General features: G+C 52.7%; 1 protein-coding gene across 10 annotated transcripts in view; it reads right to left on the bottom strand.

Annotated features, from left to right (window-relative positions):
* KCNT1 (potassium sodium-activated channel subfamily T member 1) overlaps positions 1 to 21,245 on the bottom strand; it is a 78,460-nt gene that overhangs the window by 27,438 nt on the left and 29,777 nt on the right. Inside the window, exons 1-2 of one of the 10 annotated variants that reach the window (XM_027650375.1) lie at positions 12,610 to 13,149; positions 1,712 to 1,753 (exon numbers count right to left, since the gene is read on the bottom strand). The exons of 7 other annotated variants lie outside the window; for them this stretch is intronic. In XM_027650375.1, the coding sequence (XP_027506176.1) occupies positions 1,712 to 1,753; positions 12,610 to 12,758 (191 nt within the window). In that variant the 5' untranslated portion in view covers positions 12,759 to 13,149. Of the gene's footprint in view, positions 1 to 1,711; positions 1,754 to 12,609; positions 13,150 to 21,245 lie in introns of those variants that run through there. 2 more of the 10 variants (XM_027650378.1, XM_027650377.1) reach the window with 2 other exon arrangements.

The raw sequence follows: 21,245 nt of genomic DNA, 5'->3' as shown, positions 1-21,245 counted from the left end.
AGCTACTTCTAGAAAGACTCTGCCAAGACCAAGGTTGGCCTCACAGGCCAGTCCTCAGGACAACTCAATTTGCACCATGAGAAGAGCAATTCCCTGAACTCATCCACACAAGCACTCGTGGGCCAGTGGGACAAGGGCTGGGCAGGAGGCACCAGGCTGAGGGTACTGAGCTGGGACACAGGCCCTGGCCAGCCAGGAAAGGCTTCATGAATCTGTAATGATATAAAAGAAATCTCCTGCTGGACTTTTTGTTCTTTTTTTTTAATATATATATATATATACACACTATTTTTTATTATTAGGGAGGACATTGCAATGAGAATGGGATTTTTATCGATTCCTCGTTCCCTGAAGGCAGCTGCAATCCCTCTCCAACTGTATTCAGCAGCTGCAGGGCTCATTTTCAGGCACCAAACCAAGCACTGGAGGAAGCAGTGACACACTCAGGGGTTGGAGATCATAGAATGGTTTGGGTTGGAAGGGACCTTAAAGATCATCTTGTTCCACTTTCCTGCCATGGGCAGGGACACCTTCCACTAGACCAGGTTGCTCCAAGCCCTGACCAACCCAGCCTGGAACACTTCCAGGGATGGGGCAGCCACAGCTTCTCTGGGCAACCTGTGCCAGGGCCTCCCCACTCTCCCAGGGAAGAATTTCTTCCCAATATCCCATCTAACCCCACCCTCTGTCAGTGGGAAGCCATTCCCCCTTGTCCTACCATTCCATGCCCCGGTCAAAGTTCCTCTCCAGCTCTCTTGGAGCCCCTTTAGGCACTGGAATGTGCTCTGGGATCCCCTGATCCAGACCTCTCCCTGTGGGGTCCCAGGGCTCTCACTCAGCACTGAGGACATCCCCAACAGTGGGCCCTGGGCAAGGACCTGCTCATCCCTCAACTCATCATCCCACTGTCTCCCATCCAAGGTCTGGATGCTGCTCACGGCTGGGCAGTGGCACCACTTGCTCTTAATAAAATAATGACAATAATTTTAAAAGATTAAAACCCAAAGAAGGGAAGAAGCAATGGAATAACACGCTGTGTTTCATTCGCCTTATTTGTTTTGCAACACTGGAGGCTGACACTCATGAGTCTGCTCCTCTAATTGCTTGTGCTGATGAATCTGCATTGTTTAATTAGGGTCTGTGCATGGAGCTCATGGTTAATGGGTAATCACCAATCTGCTGCCAAGGATATCACTCCTTCCCCCAAGAAACCTGCCAGTCCCTGGGTGGAGATAATCCTCCCCACAGTGGGGATCATTTCAGAAGGGTTTGCTGGTCCCCTACACAACTCCTCAGTGCCAAGAGCAGTAATGAACAAATCTTGTGCTTAAAAGCAGAATAATCATGGAATCACAGATGGTTTTGGGTTGGAAGTGACCTTTAAAAGTCAGGGACATCTTCACTAGACCAGGTTGCTCAAAGCCCCATCCGAGTTGGCCTTGAACACTTGGAGCCTCCACCCCTAACCCATCACTAATTTAAAGCCAAGTCCAACCACTGTTCTCAGCAGCAGTACTGCCCAAAGTACTTGGCTCACCAGTGCACTCACACCACACAAACCTCCCAGATTCCAAGGGGTTTTTGCTCTCTGGAGAACACCGTTGGCTTCTCCCTGTGGGCAGAGCGACAGTCCCCGGGGCCGGCGGTGCCAGCGCAGCCCTCGCCCCTTCCCGCGGCGCCGGCACGGGGAGAAAACACGCGGAGAACTTACTGTGAGAAGGAGGAATCCATGCTGAAGTCCTCGGCGTGAGGCCTACAGAGCGAGAGCATCACAGCAGGTGAGGGAAGGCACAGCCACCCGAGGGGGGGAAACTGGCACAACCACCGAGGCTGCGCCGCCGGGAACGCCGACACCGCGGCACCGACATCGCCCCAGCGGGTCACACCACACCTCCCCATTCAGGTCCCACTGGGGGGACACCAGGGACACAGTGATGCTCTGGTGGCTTTGCCAATGTATGGCCCCTTTAAGGACTCAGCTCCGTGGATAAAAGCAATTTTTATGCCTTTTTTGTTTTTTTTTTTTCTTTTTTAAACGAGCCTCGCAAACGGCATCGCTGCTCTGCCACTAATCAGCGTCACGCCTTCTCTGCAGAGAAATTAGGCTTTGGGAGGTCGGTGTTTTTAGGGGCTGGGGGTGCTTTTAGAGGAACTCAGTGTCGTGTTTCTCCTGGGCTGGTTTTACAGGCACGAGTGATGAGCAGAGAAGGGAAAATAAAACAGCATAAAAATAAATCAAATCAAATAAAATCAAATAACAGAAAGGAATAATGAGGGTAACGGGGGGGGTGAGGGCAGGGGAAGAAAGAAGAACATAAAGAAATATGAGAGCGGGTGGGAGGCAAAGGGCCTGTGCTCGTGTACTGTACATCCCACAGACAGACAGACAGACAGCACACAGGGCTACGAAATACAGCAATTACAGCTGCAAAAGGAAAAATTCCCTTTGCAAAAGTGATGCTCTTCCAGAGATCCCTGGGATGGCTCTGGGTCCCCATCACCACCAGCATTAGCTGAGCCTGAGCCCTTTTCTGCTCCAGCAGTGCCCTGAACCTGCCTGAGCCTCAGCCCTTCCCTGCTCCAGCAGTGCCCTCTCTCCTCTCCTTATTTACCACAAGCCAGGACAACCGAGAAATATCATCCAAGCCAACGGGGCACTTGCAGCTCATAAAGATTTTTCTTGTATTTTGCTTTTGCTTTATGAGGCCACAGCACTCCAGCACTCCAGCACAGTGCAAAATAAATAAAAGCAATAAATCCACATTTCAGTGAAAATGGGAGTCCAAAGGAAGCGGATCCATCCCTCAGCTCCCGGGCACGCGGAGCAGCCTCCCTGCGACGTGATTTACTTTGCTGCTGCTGCTCCTCGGCTCTGATCCGTGTGAGGGCTGCAGGGGGGAGCTCAGAGGGAGCACAGGATGTGCCCACCGGAGCCACCACCCTGGGGGACACCGACAGCAATGTCCCCACACCTCAGATCTGGGAAAGCCCCAGGAGATGCTCCATTTGGGAGAGATGCCGGGGCCTGGCGGGAGGGAGCGGGGATTCGATGTGGGGCGAGGTGATGCCATCTAGACACAGCCCCACCTCCCACGACAGGAGGTTGCAAGGTCCCCAACCCTAAATGGGGAGTTCCTGGGGGGCCGTGGGGCAGGAGGGGTTGGGGACAAATAGGACAAACCTTGTGCTTATCAGTTCCCCTAAAAGCAGCATAATCGGGGAATCCAAGGATGGTTTGGGTTTGGAAGAGACTTTAAAGCTCATCTCGTTCCACCCCCTGCTATGGGCAGGGACACCTTCCACTAGACCAGGCTGCTCCAAGCCCTGTCCAACCTGGCCTGGAACACTTCCAGGAATGGGGCAGCCACAGCTTCTCTGGGCAACCTGTGCCAGGGCCTCACCACCCTCACAGGGAAGAATTTCTCCCCAGTATCCCATCTAACCCTGCCCTCTGGCAGTGAGAAGCCATTCCCCCTTGTCCTGTCACTCCAGGCCCTTATCCAAAGTCCCTCTCCAGTTCTCTTAGAGCCTCTTTAGGTACTGAAGGTCTCTCCAGAGGCTTCTCTTCTCTGGGCTGAACACCCCCAGCTCCTGACCCTCTCCCACCTGCCTCTCACCCCTCTTCCCTGCTCATTTCCAGTTTTCTTTTGTGACCCTCCCGGAGCAGTGAGTTCACACCAAGTGGTCCCTCATGCTGTCTCTCACAGCAAGAACAAGCCCCAGGGTGGGTCTATCAGCTGTGCTGTCCCTTGGAGCAGTCCTGGCATTTATTGGTGACAACCATCCCAGATTTTCTCCGGTTGCAGACCAGAGGCAGGCACAGCCCGCGGGAAGGAGCTCGCCAGCTCAGCCTCCCTCCTGCCAAATTGGATTATCCCACGTTAGCAGCAGGGGCTGCTCAAGCCCCTCCACTTGTGTTTGGTTTTGAACAGTAGCCTTTTATGCCTCGCAGAGATGTTTATGGGGAAAGAATCAGCGGATGATTTGGTTTTCTCCTAATCTAGAGCCAGCTGGCAGCCGGGAAGGGGCTCATTCCAGCTGCAGCTCCCCAGTGCACAACAACACTCCTGAAAACCAAACAGCAGAAGCACATTTAATCCCACAGCCCGATGGGGTCCTGTAGACCCTGCAGGTCTGGCACTACTGTGGGTTCCAGAGCACTGGGATGAGCCAGCAGGATTCCCAGGACACCTTCCCCAGACTCCTCCTTCCCACCAGGCACCCAAATTCTCATAAACAGTCCAATCGCTGAGAAAATATGGAAATTTTTCTAAGAAAACTAAAAATCGTTCCAAATCTCATCTGGAAAACAGCTGTTTTCCAGATCCCAAAACTTATTATCAGTGATTTACAACAGACAGAACTAAAACCATTTAACGGCGTCAGAAAGGTTGCACTGGCTTTTAATGCGTTTTAGATAATCTGCTTCAAATTCACCTTTTTATTTCATCCAGATCTGCCTCCCTGGGTATCCCTGTGCAGACAAACCTCAACTCATCTCATTCCTACCACGGAAAATAACCATGGCACAGGCTGTGAGCCCGACCTTCGCTCCCTCCTGGAGTCTGGGGCCTGGGAGACAAATGCCATACCCAGACAGGGAAAGCTGAGGCCCCTTGCCCTGGTGTTGCTAAGCATTAAATCACAATGCCAAGCTCCTGGCTGGCACAAGCAGCACCTCCCAGAGAGAAGGGCAGAGCAGGAAAGGATGGGAGAAAGGAGAGGAGCAGAGGGGGAAGGAACTTTGCTGCTCCAGAGACACATCAGCCCCCACCTTTCAAGCTGCAGCCCCTTACAAAAAAGAAAGGTTTTATTAGAAGGTGAAGACACAAAGGCACATTTATTATTAGAACAAAAGCCATAATAAACCTTGCTTATGTAAAAGAGAGAGCAATCACCTGCCCACCCATGCTGGAGGCAGCTCCTCAGCTGAGCAGCCACCTTCCACCTCATCTGCCTCCTCAGCTCCGGCTCCAGCACACCCCAGCAAAGCAGTTCTGCTCCCCTGAGCTGGGCAGGGATGTGAGCAGCACCCCTGGGCTCCAGTACCCCAAGAATTTGGGTAGCAGAACCAGCCCCCTTCTCTCCAGGGGAGGAAGGCAGCCACGCCAAGCCCCAGCTCTGCTCCCAGCTCTGCCAGGGCACTGCGGGATCCAGGTGGCATTTGGCTCGTCTGCCTCATGCAGATAATTTGAGGCTAAAAACTGTCCCTGCCTTTCAAGTGCTCGAGGATGCTCAGATGGAGAGAGCAGCAAAGCACAGCAGCAGCTCAGCCCAGCTCACAGAGAGAGCCCTGCTCCCTCCCAGCAAACTCCCTGCCAGCCCTGTGCCTTCCCTGCTGTCTCTCGGATTTTTGGTAAATGAAGAGTATTAAAAATTCACCCCTGGTTCTGCATTTCCTATTCAATTTACAGCCATCATTTCCAAACAAAAAAAAAAAAACCAAACAAAAAACAAAATCATGCCTTGACTTAAAGCCTTTGAGAGTTAAAAAGACACAAGTAATGACCTGCCAACACCACGCTTGGCTTCAGGCTGCTTAATCACCACTTGCAGAGGTGTTTGGAGACCAGGGCAAAAAGGTATTAAATCTGATGGTTTTCTCCTCTGGCCATGGGAAGGATTTAATGCCTTTTCACCCTGATCTCAAAATGCCTTCAAGATGAGGTCAAGGCAGGGGGGGTTAAGATGAGCCAAGCAAGGTAAGTGCTTGGGAAGGCTTCCTGAAGTGCTGCTCATGCTCTAAAGACATGAGCTGCACCACGGTTCCTACCATATTGACAGTGAGAAACTCAGCCCAAAATAGCCTGATGTGAGAAGGACAGATGGAAGGAGATGAAAAAAGAAAGTAAAGAGGGGGAGAAGGAACGAGCAAGAGGAAGGGGAAAGGGAGAGGAAGGTGCACACGTCCTGCTCACAAATGCATGCGAGAGGGGAGGGGAAGGGCAGCCCACCTTCCCAGCTGCAGGATGGAGCAGGGATGACCCCAGGAAAGGGATTGAGCCCCCAGCACCCCTGGTTTGGAGGTGTGCTGGTGGGCACCTGGAAAAGCCACCAACTGCTCCAGGCAGGTGCTGACAGCTGGAAAAGTGCCACATGGACAAGCCCTTCCACGACCAGAGGCAGAGCACTTGCACAGGCAGGGAGGCAGCCTGGGGCTCAGCTGCCTCCTCAAGGTACTTCCCTAATCACAGAGGTACTTTTCCTTGGCTTTCCTCTGCAAAACCCCTATCACAACTAAAATACAGAAAGTTTGGAAGCAAACAGGCGCGGTGCCAAAGCCGCAGCGTCGCTCGCTGCAGCCGGACAAGCTGTTCCCAGCCCACTGTCCAGCACTGCCTGCAGTTCCCTTCCAGGAAGTTGTGCCTCCCCCAGAATCATAAAATCATAGGTTGGAAAGGATGTCCAAGATCATCAGATCTGATTGTTCCCCCAGCACTGCCAAGCCCACCACTGTCCCATGTCCCCAAGCGCCACAACCACACGTCATGTAAATCCCTCCAGGGATGGTGACTCCACCACTGCCCTGGGCAGCTGTGCCAGGCCTGGACAACCCTTTTGGTGAAGAAATTTTGCCCCAAATCCAACCTAAATCTTCCCTGGCACAGCTTGAGGCTGTTTCCTCTTGTCCTAGTGATTGTTACTTGGGAGAACAGACCAATCCCACCTGGCTACAACCTCCTTTCACTGCCAAGACTGGGCACTGGGCAAAAATGCCCTCAGATCCTGAGGCTGCTCTAACACACAGCTCCCTGTTTTTGCTAATGAGCTTTTAATGAGTCCCTGGAGTCCTGACAAGTGCTCGATCCTTGTAAAGGAAGGACTGGGCCTGAGCTTGGAAGGGGGTTATGAGACTCCCCCCACGTCATGGTCCTGCACAGCCCCACGTGCCCTCTTAGAGGGATGGTCATGGCTGGCATCTCACTCTTCCAGCAAGCAGGAAAGCCTCTCCTGGAGGAGGAACATGCTAATCCCTGTGCCCTGATGAGACCTGGTGGGAATGAGGGATCTAAAATAAACAGAGCCAAAGCCCAAGTGCTGTGCTGAGTGTGGCATCCTTGGGTGGGGATGGTGTCTGGTTGGCAGTGCTATGTAGGGCACCGACACTCTCAGCAGTGCTGGCGGCTCCCCAGCAGCCGTGGGAGGAGAGCTCAGCACTTCCCCAGCCCAGCCTGTTCCCCTCCAGCACCCAGCTCAGGGGGTGGCATCACCCCATGCCCAGGGCACAAACACTTTGTGCCAGAGCGTGCTGGAGACAGGGACAGGGGGGTGAGGGATGGGAACCACAGACATGGGACCAGACCCTGAAACACATCCCAGACTGCACAAGGGAGCTGAGAGCTGGGCCCTGGCTGGGACACAGTGATGGGGGTCCCTGAACACAGGAGTGGGTACAAAACAGAGGATGAGCAGAGCCTGGGGGCCATTCCAGCAGCTCAGGGGCCATTCCAGCAGTTTAGGGCCCATTCCAGTGGCTCCAGAACAAGGACAAGAAGCAGCCAGGCTCAAGCCTGGGATGGAATTGCTGCTGTTTATGAACAGCTCTGTTTAGTGCAAAGGATGCCAACGGTCAGCTCCCTGTGCTGGCAGCAGGATCTGGGATTGTTTCTTGTTCATCAGGATCAAGGAGTGCATTCCCATGCTGCCCTTACAGTGGAGTTCAGCAGCTGAGCACCCTGCCCGATTTCTGCAGTGGTCCTACACTGAAAACACCCTTGGCATCACCCAGCAGTGCCCAGAAACTCCCAGGTTAAATGGTGTGTGAGCAGTGCCACCCCTCAGGCCTGTCAATGCCAAGGAAAACACACTCAAGGCTGGAAGGAGAGGTGATGCTCAGCGAGCACCTTCCCATGGGAGTGCCAGGCAGGCTGGGGGTTGGACCCCAGAGCTGAGACCAGCCTGTGGTTTGGTTACTGCTGAGGGAAGGGTTGGAGACACCACGCTCCAGTCTGGGCAACCATCACACACTAACACCCTGTCAGCAAACAGCTGCATGGCAGAGTGAACCCCAGCTGGACTTGGTGCTCCCCAGACAGAGACACCCCTGCCAAAAATACACCCCAGTGAGGGCTGCCCTGCCCAGTCAGAGGGAAAGCAGATCAAGACCAAAACGCTTTTTAAGCAAAACTGTTGGACTCCCCCAGGCTCTGTTTCAGGTCTTCCCCATAAAGGCTCCCACAGCAAAGCCAGTTCCTGCCCTCCCTCCCAAAGTGGCAGCTGAGACCCAGCTCAGAGAGGAGCGGTGCAGGAGCCAGGTCTGGCACAGATGCAGAAATCCTCCCATCACAAACCCTCTCAACATCCCCGGCCTCAGCACTGCCCAAATACCTGGTGTATGAACCCTCATCCACAGCCAGCAGAGCAGCAGCAGAAGACCCGAGGCTGGAGCATACATTGGCAGGGCAGGGGTGAGTAAACCCCACCCCGGGAATGTCCCTGGCACAGCATTTCTCCTGCCCAAAGCCGCCTCCCTGGGAGCAGAGGTGCCCGACCAGCACATGGCACTGGCTGAAGGCAGAGATACAGCTCCAAAAGCACTTTTTCCAACAAAGCTTTTGTTATTAAAGAGATGTTAAAAATAAATAAATTAGCTGTTGACTTATTGTCCCCCTGGGAGGGGATTCAGCAGCACAGCACGGGGATGGTTCGGCAGGGAATCGTATCCAGGCTGCTCCGACCTGCTCCGGAGAACATCCCCCAGAGAGCTGCCTGCAAGGACACAGCAGCTGCAATGGTTTCACTGGCCAGACTGGACCTGCCTGTGGTCTCCTTGTGTGCAAGTGCCAGGCAATGAAAAGACACTGAGCCAGACCTGTCTGTTGATACCTGGCTGCCCCCAGCAGGAACGAAACATCGACCGGCCAGAAATTCCATTTTCAGCTGCATTTTGGGTGAATTCCTCACTGCCCAGAGTGCTTTACCTTCAAGAAATCTCCCAGTAAACTTGCCCCAGTAGAATGCTGCTGTTTGCCTCTGAGGAGACTCCAGCCACCTTGTTGACTGGAACAGGGCTGAAGCAAAGTCCCATTTATTCCTGCCAAAAATATCTCGAACTGAGAGACGAGGCAAGGCTGCGGGAGGTGGGAACGTGCAGCCTGAAGGAGAAAGGGAGGGAAGGATCCAACTGCTGCCCCGATGGGTGAGGAGCAGTCAGCCCCCTCTGGGACACACACAGCAAAGGGACAGGAGAGAACAGGTACGAGATGCAGAGGGAAAAATTATTCCCCCTGGGAGTGATCAAACCCTGCACCCGGCACCCAGAAAAGCCGAGAAATCACCAGCAAGATGTTCAGAACTCAGCAGGGCTGGTCCTGAGCCAGCTGGGACAACTCTAAAGCCTGTCCAGCTTTGAGCAGGTTTGGAGCAGAGCCCTCCAGGGTCCTCTCCAATCCCAGCTCTTCTGCAATGCTAATTTTCTCCCCCAAACCTTCAGCAGTTCAGATTTCGGCAGCTCAACAAACACAACTCAAGGAGGCGAGGGGGGGATACAGAGCCCTGCCAAGGCCTGGAGCAGAGTGTCCAAAGCAGATACCTAAAGGGAATGTTTGCAATCCCATTGGAATAGCACTGTTCCCCGGGACAGGCAGTGGCCAGAGCTTCCCCTGCTTCCAGCAGAGCTGCACAAACAGGACATGGTTATCTTGTAAAAACGTTTGTTTGTGTTTTTAAACCCACCCCTCCGGTGTTACAGGGAGATCACCGGCCCATGGAATGGGATCCAAGCAGATATTTCCACGTCCTGCCTCCCGCCAGCAGCTTCTCCCCAAACACACAGCGTTCCACGGAGAGCTCGGAGCACAGCTGGGCTCTGCTCTGACTTTGTTCCCCATCACACCTTTCCCTTTCAAATCCCTCCCAACACAAGGCACAGGGAACCGACCTGCCTCAGGAAAAACCCGGCTCGCAGGGAAAGGCTCAGCCTCTCCCAGCTTCTCCAGTCACTATCACTGGCTGCCAGAAGAGTTTCAGTGCCCAGGTAGATGGTCTGCAGCTGAGCCTGCCCTCCCTGGCATAGCCTAGAGGCTGCCCTGCTTCCAACCCCATCTCACAGCAGTCCCTGATGTACAGAAGTAGCTCCAAACCTCTTCAGTGGGAGATATTCCCACAGGGGCAGCCTGGGCTGGTCCCACCCTGCACACAGGAAAAAATCCTTATCCAGGACGCCCAGGGACAGCCCTGAAGTCCCCTTTTTGCCTTCCAAGTGTAGAATAATACATATCTGTGGAGTGGTTTCTCCTCAGATGAATTCAAATCCTTTCCTCCTGTTTTGACTGGGAACTCCTAAAAGCTCTGAGGTGCTGCAATGACTAAGAGACAGAGTAAGGAGGTAAATAAAGTAGGTGAGAATTATTTCACTGGCTTCAATCATCTGGAGAAATCATTTGCATCCCTGAGAACATCCTCTAACACACATCTCCTTCCACCATCACCTGCTAATTCACTCCCAACTCCCAGTGACAATTGTCGCTGCCGACTTGATAACGCTGCTTGTGTCTGGCTTTGGAGGAGAGAAGCACCTCAAACACGCTATTCATCACTCCCAAACCAATCTTCCTGCCTTTGTTGCTTGCACAGGCGGCTGAAGAGAAGTGCACAAATCTTAACTGCCAACTCATCGCTGGGAAGCAGCACACAGGGAAGGAGGGAAGCCCGGCACTCGGGAATCCAGTCACCGCAAGCTGCAGCTCGCGGGGCTCTGCCCGCAGGCACACGAGGACAAAAGTGTGCCACCAACTCCTCTGCCTCCCAGCATCAGCTCCTCACAACAGGATTGCAGCAAACACTTGAAACTCCAGCAAAACTCGGGGAATTGGGTCTTTCACACAGCCCTGAGGCACCCCGTGTGCTCTGCACGCTGTCCCCGTCAAGGATCCACTAAAACACTGTAGCGATGCGATTTTTGGAATTGCTGCCCCCCCCAGATCCAAGAAGGCCCTGCAGCACCCCTCCTTTATGCTGTGCTCCCACAAGAGACAAGGAGGGTCAGCCCTTGTCAGCCCTGGGATTTGGCTCCCTGGTCCTGGGCAGGAACCCACCAAGCCCCTGAGTGCTGGAGAGGAGAAGCCCCTCTTGCATGTTTAATCACAGCTGATTAGCAGTGGTTCGGATGAGCTTGTAGGAGTCCCCAGTTGTATTTTTCTAGTCACAGCACACCTGGATTTGGCCTCTAGCCCTGCCCTGAGGGGTACACCCTCAGCACCTGGAATGGCACAGAGAGGAGGTGCTTGTTCCAAAGACTTTGCCCACAGTGGAGCCCAGGACGTGCACTCAGAGGTGCAGGTACCCCCAGAACAGGTCCAGCTTTGGTGTCTTTTTGAAGCAATGAGACAAGACACAAAAGCAGAGCACGAGCAGCCTGATCAGCACTGGGAGCACACTCAGATTGTTCATCAAAACGTGCTGAGACCACACCAGCTGCAGGGATTTAGTCCCACTGCACCCACGCGGTGCCCGTTTGCAGCTCCCCACACGTGCAAGCCCTTGCCTGGCCAAGTCAGACCCACCAGATCCAAGTGTTTGCTCACCAGAGCACCAGCACCAGTGCCATCTGGAGAGCTGGCACTTCACACCAGGGACACACCAGGACTCTGCCTCCCAGACCTGGAGACTGAAGCATGTGCCCGGCACGGCTCGGCACCGGGAACGGCCGCGCCGGTGCTCCCGCAACGCACACGTCCCTCCCCGGCTTCCCCCGCGGGGACACAGCTGCTCCTCCTGGCTGGGTGCCACCCTCCCCCCAGATATGCCAGGAGACTGAGGCTGAGGCGTTAATTCATTCCAATCTGAAGCCAAACAAGTAAAATTCACCACGAGCAGAAGCCTTCCTACCGCGCTCATCTGCACCAAACCACATCCTAGAAGACGCACAGTACACAGTCACAGGTGAGGCAGTTCCTGCCGGGAGGGGAGGCAGCAGGGATGGGCTGAAAGGTTGGATAGATGGCGGAAAAAAAACGAAACAGAAAATGGAATGAACAGAACAAGGACTGAATTGGTGACATATGGATCCTCATCGTAACTAGGGGACCTGGCTCCTTCTGAAACACTGTAATCCCAGCACAGTGTAAAGCATTTCCATCCTCCTGAAAAAACAGCTCCTTCCTGGCTGTACACTCAGCTGTGAGCTTGCAGAAAGGCTGCAGCATTTCCTACAGCAGCTTTTTTTTTTTTTTTTTGTATTGCAGTTACAAGTAAATTCTTGCTCAGATGGAGCATCTCTCCTGCCATGCAAACATGGGGCTACTGTACAGCGCCGATCATGATGTTAAGCAGTGTAATTAAGCTTCGGTTTTATACTGCACAGAGAAGGTGCAAGGCAAGTTAACAGTGGTGTGTGGCAGCCCCACGGACTCAGGCTGCTATTCAGATATGCTTTAGGCATATAAAAAAATCAAGAAGCACTTATAAAAAATTTAAAGGGATTGGCTTTCTTCTGCCCCAGCTCCCTATTTCATAATACAACTTCGGAGCCAGTGTGGCTCTATGAGAAGGATTTGATCCACCACCCCTCCAGCCCGTGGAGGCTCTAATCCTTCCCCTCTCATTTAAAAGATAAAAGGTGCTGCCTCCCCCCCAGCCGCCCCACGCACCACTGCAGTCCTGCAATACCTTTGTCCGACATCACTCCCCATGGATCCCATCCTCCGAGACGGCAACAAGGGGCTCACCCCATGGACATCTTCTGTCGTCGCAGGCGGGACAGTTTTGACATGGGAATTGCTCTCAGAAGGGGAATTCTTCAGCTTGGCTCTCGCCATCCTGTGAGCTTTGGCTGCCTCTGTGACTTCCTCCTGTTTCCCCCCTGAACTCTCTCATACATAGCAATCCTCACCGCAATCAGTTTAGAGCTGTCGGCACGTACCATCTCCTTCCTTCTTCTCTCTCCCCAGTCACAGCTGCTCAGTGGAACAATCCTGCCCTGTACATTTATTTTGGTAGTGAGGGGAGTCAAGGCAAACTCTGTGGCCTTGCTGCTGCGACGAATTTGGTGCAAAACAACCGAGAAAACATCCACAATGCAGAAATCCCTGAAAGGGCTTTGTTTGCTGAATAATGAAACTGCCCTGCCTCGGTTAAAGAAAAGATTGCATTGCTCTTATCACCACAGGCAGGGCAGGGGCTGGAGGATTATATTTTTTCCCCCATCCCTGTTTTTCAGTAGCAACGTGAGGGGGAGGAAGCTTTTTTATCTTATTCCTCTGTGTACAGAGCAGAGTGTGGACTGCGTGCCAGGGAACAGACTCAGCAGGCTTGGCTCGCACACACAAAGCAGCAGAGCAAGGTCCCCTCCTGAAAGCACCCAGTGTGAACCCAGAGGAGAGGAACTCACTGCTGGGGCTCAGGCACTGCTCACCTGGCCAGGCAGGTGCACGTTACCTGGCCCAGGATGACCCAGATTTCCCTCTTCAGGTGACAACAAAAGCTGCTGCTCCTTGAAGGTGCTTGGCATCGACCTCTGAAGATGTCAAACAGAAAAGAGAATTCACTGTGGCCAGTGGAGACCTGAGCAGGTGATAACCCCCCCGAGTCCCTCAGTGCAGGTGGGATTGGAAAGGGGGGAGAGGGGGAAATAGTGATGTATCCCGCCCTCTTTTGGGGATGCCACCAGTCCACAGCTGCTCGTGCTCAACGGCAGCCCCAACAAACAGCATCTTCCAGTGGCCCTGGATGGTGCTGCAGCGCTGTGGGGGGGCATAGGGCTCAGCACCACGGACAGCGGCGGCCCGACACCACCCCAGCTCTGCCACATCACCCTCAGCACGCCAACATCCCCCCAAGGCCTGCCACCATCACCCTGAGTCATGCCAACCCCACCCCACGGCGTGACAACACCCACGCCAGCGCTGCCCCGCGGCCCAGCAGTGGGTGGCAATCCTGCCCCACCAAGAGTATATGCAAGGACTGACCCCAGCAGGATGTCACCACAGGAACAAGTGCAAATAATTCAGCTTCACCAGGGGATTCCTTTAAAACTGACACGTCAACATACTGACACCTGGAAGGGTCTTCCCAGAGCCTGGGAAGGGCAGCTGGGCAAAGGCTGGCTGTGAGGGGAGGGCAGGAGCTGCCTTGGAATGGGAAATCTGGGATCCAAAGTACTCCCCTGACAATCCCTTCTGGCACCAGCTCTGTGTCCCAGCCACACCACACACTTCCATAATCCCCCCTGGCTGTCGGAGCACTCGGCACTCGTGTCCTGCACCAACCTCTGGGAAGCAAAGGCCAATCCTTCCCTTCCCCTCCCTCACCAGGCACAACCAGCTCTGCTCTCCCCCCAGAGATCAATGCCCAAAGGTGATTTGCCCCATGACACAAAGGCAGTTCCCAGCTGCTCTGGGAAGAGAAACAAAGTCCCTGTTTCCTGTTAACCAAATCCTTATTTCCCTACTCCGGGCATTATTTCTTAATGGGATTTCATCCTACAACATCCTTTATTTCAGCATTTTGAAATGTAAAATGGATAAAAACCCACAGCCCATTTGCTAATGTGCCAGCTTTCAGAGTACATTTAATTTCTTGTTTTGCCTCAAAGTGATTCATTAGCTCAGTGCATTCATTTCCTACCCGAGTCATTCCTTTCTGCTTCATGGTTTGATTCAGCCTCATCTTCAACTTATTGCTCCATCTCTCTTTACTTCAGGGTATTGTTCTCAAACCCCAAATATAATCACTGCTGTCAGCCCTTTGGATTGGAGTGTGCCCAGCTCAAGGGCCTGATGAATCCTCCTGGACCACAGGAGCCACTGGGATGGGGGTAATCAGGTCTCTCTTTTTTGGAGAATTCCACAATTCTATTGTATTCCTAATTGCAGAAGAACATTAATTTTAGGATTGAGATTAGATGTGAAAAGTGGCTTATGCTTAAGTTATCATCTCAGCACTAATGCCATCACAGAGCAGCATGAACAGGGGAGGGATTAAGGAAAGACCTGGGGAATTTTAATGGAAAATGGAAACCCTCCTGTCATACTTCTGCATAAAGTGACAAAAAGTACATCAAAGAACCCTTTCAGGAGATCTGCCTGCAGGAGCCTCTCCGTGAAGTCACCTTCTCTGTCACGCACTTGAACACAAACCCAGACAGGAAAACCAGACAGGGGGAAATGACCCAACACCAGGTCAGAAGAAGCTGCAAACGAGGTCGTGGGTGTGAGCAATCCCTCCCCTCCGAGGGGGAAAAGAGGTTGCCTGGTGCCGAGGAACATCTGCGAGGCTGGATGACCCCACAGAGTGACTCAGAGAGCTCAGCTCTGCCCTGAGCTGCTGAAGCAGCTCCTTTGCTGTAGCTCTGTCAGAAAAATATCCCTCTCTCGGCAATGCAACGTGTTCCCCGCTTCACCTCAAGACCCACAGCCCCGGCAGCGTCTCCCCTCCCAAACCTCCTCCCAGACGGTCACCGAGCGCTGGTGTGCCAGGAGGAGCAGCTGAGGGAGAAGGAGCAAAGCAGGAACCTGGAGAAAAGGCAGCCCAGTCCATCCAGTACACCCAGAACACCCACTCTGGCTGAGAAACAGCCTGTTCCTAGAAAGAGCCGTGGCTGGAAGTGTCCCCTGGAGCACAGCTCGGTGAGCCAGCCCTGCAGGGACATTTTCAGCCGTGCTTCCACCCATGGAGCCCAGGGGCAAGCCACACATCAAGCACCTTGTTTGAACAGCACGTTCTCCCAGGGAATCCAGGAGGGAAAAATCAACAAAACACAATCCCTGTAACATCAAAGTCCGAGCAAGAATGCCTCTGGTCCAGAAACGTTCCCCGGGCCAACTGAATGGCAATCATCTGACTGCAAGCCAGGAAATCGATGTTTAATTTTAGTTTGAGAGCCCATTACAAAGTGCTGATTTCTCATTTCAGTGTCTACATTATGCAGAGACCACTGCTGTGCCGGGGGGCTGGGGAGATGGCTGGGAATTGCTGAGCAGCAGTTGCAGGGGTAATAATATTTCTGAAAATAAGATTTAGAAAGAAGTAGATTCTTCATTGCTCCTAATTGAATCCACAGCAAGTGCATTGTTAAATATTCTCCCTCTCATCCAGGTTGGTTTCAGTCCCGACTGCCAAAACTCCCTTTATGCACATATTCAACTTATTATTAATAAAGCATGACCCAGTCCATCAGAACTGGTTCATGAAGCAGGAAGGGGTTGGGTTTTCCTCATTTTTTTCTGGCAAACAAACCTGTTCTGTAGAGATACCACACGAGGGTGTTAAGTGTGCAAAGCCTTCTGCAAGGAAAGCCACTTTAATGTATTTAAAAATCTTCAACAGTCACCTTGAAAAGCATCAGCTCTGTAAAGACAATTCCAAACCCACAAAAAGTAGCCTGGGTAGGGAAGCACATTTTGCCAGAAGAGAAAACCAGCTCCCGACCACACCAGCACCTCATGGGAGACTTTATCAGCCATGGCAGAGCTGCTGCTCTACAAGAGGGGCTGTGTTCACACAAACAGAGTGTTAACTCAGGGGAGCCGGAGCTGAAAAGTCATTAAGGCTCATTATTATCCCCTTCAGCAACCCCCTGGTTCTATGGAGCCACTGGACAAGCAGCTCTAGGAAAATCAACTTCCCCTGCACAGCCCCTTTGGCTGCTCTGTGCTCCTGCTGCCTTGGCAGGGCACCCCTGATCTCCCTTTATTTAATAACATAACACCAAGGAAAAACAAGATCCCATGGCATTTACTACTGCCACAAACACTTCTTACATTTCAAGACCCCAACAAATGCCACAGCACAACATTAATGGCTCAATAAACTCCAGAGCACAACCAATACTTTGACAAATGCTACAACCCCCCCGGCCCAGCCTCTTGCTGAAGTGTTTTTCATGAAGTGCACAAGCATCAGTTTTGCCCTGGAGTCGCCAGGGGATGCCCTACATTGTCACCAGGCACTTTGCAAAATTGCTTTTCAAGAGCTGCCAATGTTTGGAGGTTGCCAAGGCTCAGGCAGAGCCCTGCAACACCCCCCCAGCTCCCCACCGAGGCTCCTGCAGCCAGCCCAGCACCAAGCCACTTCAAACACCAGCAGACACATCCCCCTGCAACAAAGCTGCCTGGAAATGTCCATATTTTTTAAGAAATCTAAAGATTTGGGGGTTTTTTTAACGTTTACTAATCATTCTCTGTTCCACTGAGAAGTTAAAATCACAGATGACAGAGGTTCTGCTTCCTCACCAGAGTTTTAACTCTGTCATTTCTTTCAGTGAAATAACAAATCTGCCAAAAAAGAAAACAATGCAAAAAAACAACGTTGATGCTCCATCCCCCTTCTTTTGGCCTTTCCATCCTGGAGTGGTGCCAATGCTGCTCCCCTGCACAGGGATGGGTGGGAGCATGGACACACTCAGGGCACCCTGAACACCCAGGAGCCCCTCACCTGCTCCCCTGAACAGCACACCCTGCTCAAAAATCGTCAAATTAACTCTTTTCCTAACAAGACAGGCCCTTCTCCCTGTATTTTTGACTATCCATCAGCAGCTGGAGTTGCAGCCCATGAGAGGGTTGAACCCAGAGAGCTTCATTCCTTTTACAGTCAAAAATACGATACCAATACATTGATTAATTCAGATTGCAGATATTAGAATATACAGGAGATGCTTGGTAACCCTCTCTGGACAGCAAGGATGTATATATTTATTAATAAAAGTGCTTAGAGAATACTTTATCTATTGATTCCGAGTCAATTAAAAAAATTCTCTCCATTTTTTTTCCATTAGCCTGGAGAGGAAGGTCCTCTCTGGCCCATGGCCTGGGAGTAGGAGCCCAGCACTGCTAGGAGAGCCAGCAGGTCTTTTTTAGAGATGATCTGTGCAGTGAAAACCAGGGTTTAAAAATTACAGAGGATCAAATCCTTCCTGAAGGAAAGTCAGGGATGGATGGGGACTCCTACCTGCTGTTCCAGGTGACCTGGGGCTTCCCAGGGGCTGCTCCCCATGAGAGAGACATGGATCCCACACACAGCCAGGGGCTGGTACTGTCAGAGCAGAGCAGGGCAGGGCAGGGCCAGCTGAGGCCACAGCAGCACTTTGCAATTCAAAGCACTTGCAGACATGTCCTGCGTTGAAGCTCCCGTAGCCTCTGTGTCTGAGGGTCGTGGGTCCTGCCGTCCCCACCCCTCAGCAGCAGAGTGCCAAAGGTAACAGGAGGATTTCCCAGAATTTCAGCTTTCTTTGAGGTCAATCCATGCCTTGGCATCTCCACAAACAGCACCAGTAACGGGCTGGGAGCAGCAGGGCAGAGACACACGAGAAGCCTTGCAGTGACTCCCCCACCTGTGTTCCCATTATTATTATTCATATTATTCATAATGCCCATTACTGTCATCGCAGCCAAAACAAGCCTCTATTACCCTAGGCTCAGCACAGGAATCAGTCCTTTTCCCTGCAGTCTGGAGAGGGTCAAGATGCACCAGGGGGATGCAGAACAGGACAGAGAGGATGGAAAAAAAAGCCCAAATCTCAATGACTTCACAGGAACTTTTAAGAGGTCACAGCCTCTCTGAGTCCTCCAGCTAAGAAAGGAATCTATTGCTAATGGAATTATTTCAGTGGAATTTCTCCATGTACTACATGGAGCACACCAAGGCCCAGAGGACAGACAGGAGCTGGGAGAGTATTCCCAAGCACCGGGGCTCTGAGCAGGAAGAGAGGGGACGGGCAGAGGGAGCAACACCCAAGGGATTTAGGGCAGCAGCAGCTCCTGGAAGTGCCCACTCACCAAGACCCAGGGCACCAGTAAATCCACACTGTGCCCTCTCCTGCCTTGACTTTCCCTGGTTTCTGTTCCCTCCACACACTCCCTTGGCAGGGTTAATGCCTCTGCACCACAGGCTCTGACGAGTTCCCCGAGAAGCCGTCAGATGGATCGACACCACTGTGAGTTCTCCTTTGTATCTAGGACTCCTCCCTGACATTTGTCTTTAAAAAGCAACACCATTTATACAAGAAGTTGATTAATTCCACTTGTTATAATTATTCCCACAAATAAAACCAGCTATTCCCCCCCTGTGAACACGGGGGATAATGGTCCTCACCCTTCACAGCGAAGCGTTTCAGTTCCAGGGGTGAGGAGCTCTGTACCAAGAGCTAAGTGTTATTATTAAACTGTCATTAAAAGCATTTCAGGAAAAGTTCACAAAACTGCAGGGATTTCTGTCATCACAGTGGCTGGCTGGGACAGCAGTTAGGCTGAGTGTTACTGCCAGAATCACAATGGTACCACATTCCCTGTCTCCGTTCTGGAGTCTCAGCTGGAGCCACAACCACCTTTGGAAGGGACTCACCTCCAAGCATTTCCCTGTTTCAGTGCCCTGTGGGACTGGTTCCCACCACAGTGGGACTGGGAGGCTGCTCCATCCCCACTACACTTCTGGAGGGTGCTCAGCACCACGGAAACCCACCAGGAGAGAGCCTGGAGCAGGGGAACACCGATACTCACTGCCACCACTGCCACCATCCCACAGTTGCCAACCAGTGCTGCAGCAAACACCAGGCACTCCAAGGCCCCTGGAAGATTTGCATGACACAGGCAGAAATTCACTGGCTGTGTTTTGTTCCCTCCCTTCCCCTATTCAGTCTTGGCAGCTGAGCCAGGCAGCACAACCAAACGGCACCAGGCAGCAGCTCCCTGCATCACCCAGCGACTCCTCAGCAGAGCTGGGGAGACTTCCCTAATAAACCAGAGCACTGGAGTTTTGGGGAAGAAGGAACAGTTTGGAAAGCGCAGAGGAGAGTGTATTTAGCAGCAGCAAGAGAGCTGGAAACAGAAGGAAGCCTTTGAAGAGCTGGGTTGATGGAGAGAGAGATGGAAAAATTATGTAAAGTAAGAAAACACATCCAGAGCTTGCAGGCAGGTTGGGAGCCCGGAGGGGGACGGGCTCATACTAGAAGAGCCTTTGATTTCTCTCCTTTTCCAAGTGTCCCTTGCATTAACATCTCAAATGTTAACAATTTTCAAATGTCAGTGCTCAGAAGAGACGACCCAGGATTTCAGAAACTGCCCAGTAACAGGCAGCAGTGCCCTGTGGTTTCCCTCCCACCCAGTGCCACAAGCAACCCCAGCCCTGGCTGCTCCCACTGCCGGGGCCTCAGCTGGTCCCTCCACAGATGGATGGAGGAGATTCCCAAACAAAACCCCTCCTGGCTGGCCTGGAGGAGGGAAGGCAGGTCCCCTTCACCAAGTAACTCCCCAGCTACCCAGGGAGTTGGCAAGAGCCCTTATATAACTGCGACGCAAGAGCCTCGGCGCTGAATCCCAGAACTGTCATCGCAGCCTTTGCAAAGCCATTTTTACCTCTCTAAGTGTGGCTCATCAGCGACCAACATGAAAGCTGCAAACCCAGGATGTTAACTTGGGGCTGCTTAGCAGGGAGAAGAGAAATAGAGCAAACCTGAGCAGCTGCTGAACAAATATCCCTACAAAGTCACGGTGCCTCCGACACAGTTCCTGTTTCCGTGGTGCATTTTAAGTGCTCACAAGCAGAGCAATGAGACCCTGAAGCTTTACAGTGACTCCTAATCTCTTCTCACTTCTTCCCAAAGCAGGTTAAAATGGCTGGAGGAGAAAGGGAAGGTAAGTGTGTACCTGTCACAGCTGCTCGAGCCAGCGAGGAAGTTAAAAGCCCTGGGGTAAAATCTAAATATATATCTGCAAGGGAAGCAGGAAAAGTCTCCAGGCAGAGAGCACAGTAATCAGGCACGGCCAAGTCACTTTTCCAGGTGAGTACATAACGGGGTCACTATCTGCTTCCCAAGATTTAATGAGCCCAGCGCCGGGTCCTCACCCAGGCGGAGCTGGCAGGAGGTGCCGGCAGGGACGGGCAGCGCTTCCCAGGGCATGAGTCAGCCCCGGCTGCGCGCAGGGACGGAGCACTGCGGGAGCGGCAGGGACGGGAGGCAGCGATGCGCACAGGAGGTGCCAGGGCAGCACCCAAACCCAGCCGAGGGGGAACGGGGGGCTCCGGGCTCCCCCCGGTACAGGGCTCAAGCTCAGGGAGCAGCCGGCTGCGTGACTGCCCTCTGCCAGCAGCCGCTGTTCGCTGCCTCCCAGTAGCAACGATCTTTGCGCCATAAATGTTTATTGCTTGAAGCATCTGGGCGGTACTTTCCCCTCGGGAGTCTGAAAACGCCTTGGAAACATCTCTGGGTACCACTGGCAATACTCACAGGAAGGGTGGGGCAAGGAGAGGTCCTGCACCCAAACTGGGTCAGGAGGAGCACCAAGCCCAAGCTGGGGGTCAGGAGGAGCACC

The sequence above is a fragment of the Corapipo altera genome, unplaced genomic scaffold (assembly GCF_003945725.1).
Source record: "Corapipo altera isolate COAL_440 unplaced genomic scaffold, ASM394572v1 268, whole genome shotgun sequence".
Taxonomy (NCBI): domain Eukaryota; kingdom Metazoa; phylum Chordata; class Aves; order Passeriformes; family Pipridae; genus Corapipo; species Corapipo altera.
The sequence above is the reverse complement of the archived record's forward strand: the minus strand, read 5'-3'. Positions and strand labels throughout refer to the sequence as shown.